This window comes from Ursus maritimus, unplaced genomic scaffold, assembly GCF_017311325.1.
Source record: "Ursus maritimus isolate PB19 unplaced genomic scaffold, ASM1731132v1 scaffold_33, whole genome shotgun sequence".
Lineage (NCBI taxonomy): Eukaryota > Metazoa > Chordata > Mammalia > Carnivora > Ursidae > Ursus > Ursus maritimus.
The window spans coordinates 9,212,547-9,219,959 of NW_024425897.1; the positions used below are offsets into that span (position 1 = coordinate 9,212,547).

The 7,413-nt window shown below is 46.5% G+C and overlaps 1 protein-coding gene across 3 annotated transcripts in view; it reads left to right on the forward strand.

Annotated features, from left to right (window-relative positions):
- The window catches only part of KREMEN1 (kringle containing transmembrane protein 1), a 62,511-nt gene continuing 55,098 nt past the window's right edge, over nt 1-7,413 (forward strand). For all 3 annotated transcript variants that reach the window (XM_040619682.1, XM_040619683.1, XM_040619684.1), the window contains exon 1: nt 1-97. In XM_040619682.1, coding sequence (XP_040475616.1) covers nt 1-97 — 97 coding nt within the window. The remainder of the gene's footprint in view (nt 98-7,413) is intronic.

The following is a 7,413-nucleotide window of genomic DNA, read 5'->3' on the forward strand; positions in this document are numbered from 1 at the left end:
ATGGCGCCGCCCGCCGCCCGCCTCGCCCTGCTCTCCGCCGCCGCGCTCACGCTGGCGGCCCGGCCCGCGCCCAGCCCCGGCCTCGGCCCCGGACCCGGTGAGTGAGCGATCCCCGGCGTCCGCCCCGCGCCGAGCTCGCCCGAGGGGCGACGCGGGCCGGCCCGCCTGGGGGGGCCCAACCCCCTAGCTCCTACTTCCCGGGACTCCTTCTCCCAGCCCCTCAGCGACGCCCCCAGTCCGGGGCGGTCCCCCGCCTCAAAACCCAGGGCTTCCCCCCACCCCACCCCACCCCCAGCCCCTCAGTGACGCCCCCCGGGCCCGGGCGCCCTCTCTGCCTCAGGACCTACTCCCGGGATCCCTTAGCCAAGCTCCGAAGCGACGCCTCGTGGGCTGGGACGTCTCCTCAGCCAGAGGACCCGGGACCCCCCTGCTCAAGTTCCTCAGCGACTCCCCCCGGGTCGGGATGCCCCCTCTGCCCCAGCACGTCCCGGGATCCTGTCCTGTCTCTCAGCGACGCACCTCGCCTCGAGACGCTGCACCCTCTCCCTAAGCCCCTCAGCTACTCCCCCGGGCCGGGATCCCCTCCGCAAACCCCACGACGACGCCCCCGCGCCTCCCGGCTCAGGAGCGGGTGCGGAGGCGAGCGCAGCGGGCGCCCAGCCTCTCTGCCCCGTTCCCGGCTGCGCCCGCTTGCCCGACACTTTAATTTCTGCCTCCGGAGGAGTTGAGTTGACTTGCCCGCTTTGCAAGAGGCAGGTCCGGGTCGCGGGACGTCCCGCTGTACCCAGCCGGGACTTCCCCTCTTTACCTCCCGGCCGCTTTGAGCCTCCCCAGACTCAGGTGCGGGCCTAGCTTGGAGAGAGGAAGGGGTGATGGGAAACCTCCCCTACAGATCTCAGGGTGCTTATCCCGAAGGTGCAATGCAGAGCCCCATTTCCAAGGTAATCCCACACTTTCAACAGGGTCACCCACTCCCCAGGCCAAGGCCAAGGCCAGGTCTTCCCGAGGTGGGGCCCTGGACTAGGATGGAAGCTGGGACTTTGCTTAGCTTCCATACACACCCTTTTTTAAAGCAGAACTTTTTCCAAGTTGAAGAGCAGGCACGAGGGCGTTGTCTGGCCCAGTTACATTTCTCTGCAGGTTGTTTGGGTGTTGAGAATTGGGCATTCGCGAAAGGGCCGGGAAGGGTTCATTACCGGTTTGCTGGAGTAGGAAAACCGGCTGAGGGTTCTCCACCCAAAGTCGCAGACTGTGCAATGTTGGAAAGACAGGATTTTGTTGCCGAAAGAAAACTCAAAAGTAGCTTTGTTTACTTACCAGCTTGGATGAGTGAAAAAGATAGGACTGGGTGTTGTGACTTAACGATGTGATTTTGAGCCATGACTCAGCTGTCTCTAAGCCTCAGTTTCCTCATCTGTAATGGAGGAATAATGAGAATTCCCTTGGCCTGGTGTTGTGAAGATAAAATGGTATACTGCAGGTAACACCCACATATAGAAGACAGTCAATAAACATATTTTAATAATACTTTTTATAGTGTTTCACAGGTCACCAAGTGCTAGACACCTCATTTGCCCTGAGAATGCTATGAGCTTCCAGGCTGATTAAGCCCTGTAAATAAGGGAAACCTTGGCTTTAGATCAGTAGAAGGGGGTCTCCAAGCGCTGTAAACCTTAGGCTCAGGAATTGGTTTCAGAGTGATCGGCAGCTTTCAAGGAGACGTCTACAAAAACTGCTACAGAAGTTTGATCATTTCTGCTATTTGCTGTATGTGAGGAATGAAGGAGGAACTTTCTGAGAGCCAGGATATGTCAACATAACTGTAACCTAGTAACCCCTTAGCTCTACTTTGCCATCTGTGTGGTCAGGATTTAATGTCCTCTACGGAGAGAGAGGTATGGGTGAAAATAAACTGGTTCCTCTTCTGGAAAGGGCAGAATAGTAGTTAAGTGAACCAGCTCTGCTTATGTTTGTTAAAAAGTGTTAAGTGAGCCAGTTCTGCTTATGTTTGTTAGAAGGTGGCATCCTCTCCTCAGGCACCTTTGCTTTCCTGGGAGGGGTCAAATGCAGCAGCTCTTAGGCAGTGTGAACTTCAAACCTTGGTGCACTTTTATTTAGGAGTCTGAGTTAGGGACAAATAAATAACCATTGTGAGATGATTTATGATAAGTGACCCAAGTTCCTGCCTCCAGTTAGCCTCCCCAGCAATTTTTCCTGTCATCCAGGTACACCAGGGCTTTAGTGACTTTTCCTTTTTAGTTCCAAAAGCAGTTTTAGGGAGATACCACATGGTCTAAAGCATCACATCCTGTCCCAAGGCTGCCTACTAGTTTTTTACATCCTTGAGGATATGCCAGACTCGCCATTTTATATTTTTTGATACTGTAATTTTCTCTAAAATTTGTGGATGGAAAAAATTATTTCAATACTTATATTCTGCACAATTTTGTAATATTTAAATTACTGGTGGTTTGCATTTTTGAATGCTGACTTTATAAAAACAGTTAGCTCATTCCCCATCAATGCTAGCTAGTTCTAATTACAGTGTATAACCAACCCCAAATGATCTCCCTTCTCCTCTCCATTCTTTCTTTGAGATTCTCTCCCTTCCGTCACAACTGATAAGGATGAAGACAGAGGTTAGTGGTGGAATCTCGACTCCCTTTTTAAGGAGGAATGTAGCCAGTGCCATAGGGCTGATGGGCTCTCTGAAGTGGGTTCCCATCTGGAATTTACTGACCTGTAGGGGAGAGCCTAGAGGTAGGAAGAGCAGAGAAGCCTGGGTAGAATTGTGCTATTTGAGTTTTCCACCTAAGGCAAGCTACCTGCTTGGGTGTTTTACCAGATTTGGGGGCTGTCAGGTGTGCATCAACAGAGCTTCTCAACTCTGGTTGAGGTTGAGGTTACATTTGCTGTGAACACCTTCAGTGATACTCATTCTCCTCTAAAGCCTCATCTAGCATTCATCCTGTTAGCCAGTAGTATGTCTTGCCATAAACCTATGAGTTCAGTGAACAGTGGGAACTTCATACTGTATAGAGCCCTGACCCTCTTAGAGACATCATTAGTGTTAGTTCACCTGAATGCAGCACAGGGGCTGATAGGAGTAAAGTGGACTGACATGCTTTCATACTCTATGTCAACGCATTCTTTTTATGCTTTGAGTATTTTAAGAAACACAAAACTGTCAAAAATGACCTGATATCAAAGAACTCTGGTGTTTTTATGAAAATTTGTTTTGGCCTCTAGACAAATCTGTTTAAATGTTTGAGATATGCAATGAGACCTTTTATAAATCTGAAAGCAAGAAAGAAGTTCCATTTAGGCTCACTACTAATAAACAGCAAGTGGGTGTACTTAATATAGATATTATTGATAATATCACTATTTGGCATAGTTGAAGCAACAGCAATAAATGATGAAGATAAAATGTATTGCTTTAAATAGCTTCACAATATACAGATTAGGGATTTTTAGTGATGGGCAATATAACATCTTTAGTTTAGAATTTGGGGTCCTGTAATGAGGCTCTAGGTCAGGTGTTGGCAGACATTTTTTGTAAAGGGCCAGACAGTAGATAATTTGGGCTTTGTAAGCTCTGTACTATCTCTGTTGCAGTTATTCCACTCTGACTTTCTAGGGCAAAAGCAGCCAGAGACAAATATAAATGAATGGGCGTGGCTATGTTCTATAAAACTTTATGGACACTGAAATTTGAAAATTTCATATATATTCATATGTCACAAAATATTATTCTTTTGATTGTTTTCGATCATTTAAAATTTTAAAAAAACTTTTTTTAAAAAAGATTTTATTTATTTATTCGACAGAGATAGACAGCCAGCGAGAGAGGGAACACAAGCGGGGGAAGTGGGAGAGGAAGAAGCAGGCTCATAGCGGAGGAGCCTGATATGGGGCTCGATCCCAGAACGCCGGGATCACGCCCTGAGCCGAAGGCAGACGCTTAACCGCTGTGCCACCCAGGCGCCCCTAAAAAAACATTCTTAGCTCAAAGGCTATACAAAACCGGGGAGTGGGCCAGATTAGGCCTGAGGTATACTTTGCCAAGGCATGCTTTAGGTCCATATGTACTGATTTTTTCCCCAGTGTTCACTGGTCTGGAAAGGTGAAAAGGAGACTTGGTTTTGGTGAATAAATGAACCCTTTACATTTTACTATTAACTATTTTTAAGAGACATATAGAAAAAATGGTTAAAGTGGTAAATTGTATGTATATTTTATCACATTTTTTTTTTAAAAGATACATGAGGGGAAGTTCACATACATTTAGATCTTTAATAATACTTTAAAAAATGCCTTAAAAAGAATTTCAGTATGGTTCGGTGTGTACTACATACAGAAAATAGTGTCTGCCTTGGAACTGGCCCATGGTTTGTTCAACTATGCAGATGTTGCTTGGAGCAAACGGTTGAGAGATCTGTTTCTCAGAGGAAAGCCCAGGCAGCAGGTGGCACCAGCCTGAGACACAGAAAAACAGCCAGGAAAAAAAAAAAAGAAGAAAACAAACTTCTATCACTTTCCTAAACAGTTGAATTTTATTTCCATGGGTCTCTCGTCATTTTTAACGTGGCCTTTTAAAAAAACAACAATGTGCTTAGCATGGCTGCTTATTTTGTTTTAATTAAAACATTTCTGAAAAAACAAAATGAAGCATTCAAACATACCAAGTTGATTGTGTTTGTACTGTGGAACAGTTAATGCAAAACACTTGAGAGAGGCCGGAAGTTTGGATCTGTAGCCTTTGCCTGAGTTTTTGCCTCCTGAAGAAGGACAACAGAGGAAGATATGAATGTGTCCCTTCGAAAACTACCTGTGGAGTTTTTAAGATGACATCTCAAGCCCCCTGATGCCATTTGGCAGGTTAGCTTCTGGTGGGCTCACTGTGCAGCCCCTGAATGGGGCAGAACAATGACTGACATTCCTTCCATTTTCAGTTTGACCTGGAGAGTCCGGCTGGAACCCAGGAGTATTAGACCAGGAGGAACAGCCCTAGTTCATTCCATTCCCCCCCCCACCCCCGCCGTTGTCTTCAGTGTCTTCTTCTCAAGATGGCAGTGGCTTCTTCCCCAGACCTCACCTCTGAGACATTATCCTGGATTCAGACTGAACGGAGAAAGGAAAGAGGCCATTGTGGAAATGTCAGAAGGGTGTCCATACTTCTCAAAAATAACCACTATACAGAAATTTGCCTTCTCCTCTAAGGAAATTCCCTGCTCCCTGGCCCCCCCCACCCCACCCCCTTTTAGTCTTCTTTCTAGGGAAACACCTCCCTAGCCTGGACTTGCAATGGTTTATGGTTTTTTTTAATTTTATTTTTTATGATTTTATTTTTAAGTAATCTCTCCAGCCGGCGTGGGGCTTGAACTTACAACCCCAAGATCAAGAGTCGCATGCTTCACCTACTGAGCCAGCCAGGCACCCCCAGACTTGCAACAGTTTGAAGAGAAATGAAGTTAGGTGCTACCAGACACCTGGCAGACAAAAGATTTTAGGTCACCTAACATGCAAGGTTGCCTTTATTCCTCCCAATTATAACAGGACCCTCTAGGGGCTGCCCCTCTGCTAGGCCCAGCTTCTAGTTTCTCTTGCCACTGATTTAATCCTTGGCAAGTCGCCAAAGCATTAAACTTTTATTGTTCAATTTACCACAAGGGCGGGCCCTGCTTCTGGTGGGCTGAGGAGGCCGCAGCAGCTTCCAAACCCGAGTGTCACACCACATTAGCAACTTTAGACTTTGAGGGCTGGATTTCTTTCAGTTTGGTTAGATTTCTTGGTTAGAACCAGAACAGTATACTCACACTCAACGTTTGAAAGCTAGGAAATAGTGAAAACAGCATACGCAGCTTTTAAAGATGATTCAAAATGGTTGCAGCATCAGCATGTAGGACTGATTCTACATGGTTTCTTTATGCCTTCCAAGCAGATACGTTAAATGGCTGTCCACGTTCCTTGGTGGCCTAAAGTTGCATGAAAACATGGCGACCAAGTGGTCCTCTTCTACAATGGTAGCGATCATTAACCAATGCCATCACAGTATGTAAATTACTTGCTGCTGTTCAATCTATAAAAATTCATCTTCAAAGAAGATTATTGGGCTGGTAAAAATATTTTTAATAATGACCACAGAAGCCATATTTGTTTTTCTTTGATGTTCTTCCGAAGACTCTTCTGGTTTTAATCAGATTGTTCCCACATAAAATACAGTGGAAATCTACAATAATAAAATCCCTATTCCTATGTCTATGGGGAAATAAACAGGATGGGGACTGTCCTTTTAAGGGGCTTTCCCCTTCCCTTGCCCCAGACTCAAAGCCTCTATTACTGGTGGGTGTTTTGGCATCAGTTAAGGGCCTTCAATCCTTCCCTCCCTCCATGTTTTGCTCTTTCATTAAAGTGTTTCTGTTGTCTAATTATATCCTTTCAATCAAATTAGAGACTGCAGCATCTGGTGAGGGCCGTAACTGCCGCCATCTGCACCTCGTATATACAGGCCTTTTCAGCTGAGAATCACTCAACTTCCAAATGGCAGGAAGAGATTTGGAAAAAGTTTAGTTGGGAGGGAGGTTAACTTAAAAGGAACGTCTTCAAAGGCTGGGTAGGATGCCCTGCTTGCTATGATGTGTGCATAGCCATGCCGAGCTTCGTTGGCTTGGCTCACCGAAGAGTCTTCTCCAGCACTTGTGGCAGATGAAGGGTTTTTGATTGTCCTAGCTGAAATGACTAGGCCTCTCATCCTTATTATGGGCTTAAGGGGGCCCAGGGCAAGCTGAGAATTTCTCCCTTGAGAAGAATCTTTTGTTATGTGACCACTGGTTAATGGATATGACACTTTCTGTTTATTTGACCATTTTGTCTCATTCAGTGGTTTCAACTGGAGGAGATTTTGTCCCCAGGGGACATTTGGCAATATCTGAAACTTTTTTAAAGAGAGAGACAGAGCAGGGGAGGGCCAGAGGGAGAGAGAGAATCTTGAGCAGGCTCCACGCTGGGCCCCCACTCAGGGCTCAGTCTCACGACTCTGAGATCTTGACCTGAGCTGAAATCAAGAGTCAGATGCTTAACCGACCAAACCACCCAGGCTCCCCTAAAGATTTATTTATTTTATTTGAGAGAGAGAGAGAGCGTGATAGAGAAATCGTGAGTGGGGGGAGGGGGAGAGGGAGAGAGAGAGAATCCCAAGCCGACTCCCTGCTGAGCGCAGAGCCTAAGCCAAAGTCATGAGTGGGACACTTAACCAACTGAGCCACCCAGGTGCCTCTTATTATCTGAAAACATTTTTGATTGTCACAACTCAGTGGGGTGGGGTGGGGTAGGATATGCTACTGGCATCTACCGGGTAGAGGCCAGGAATGCTGCTATGTAAACATCTTACAATGCACAGGACAATCTCCC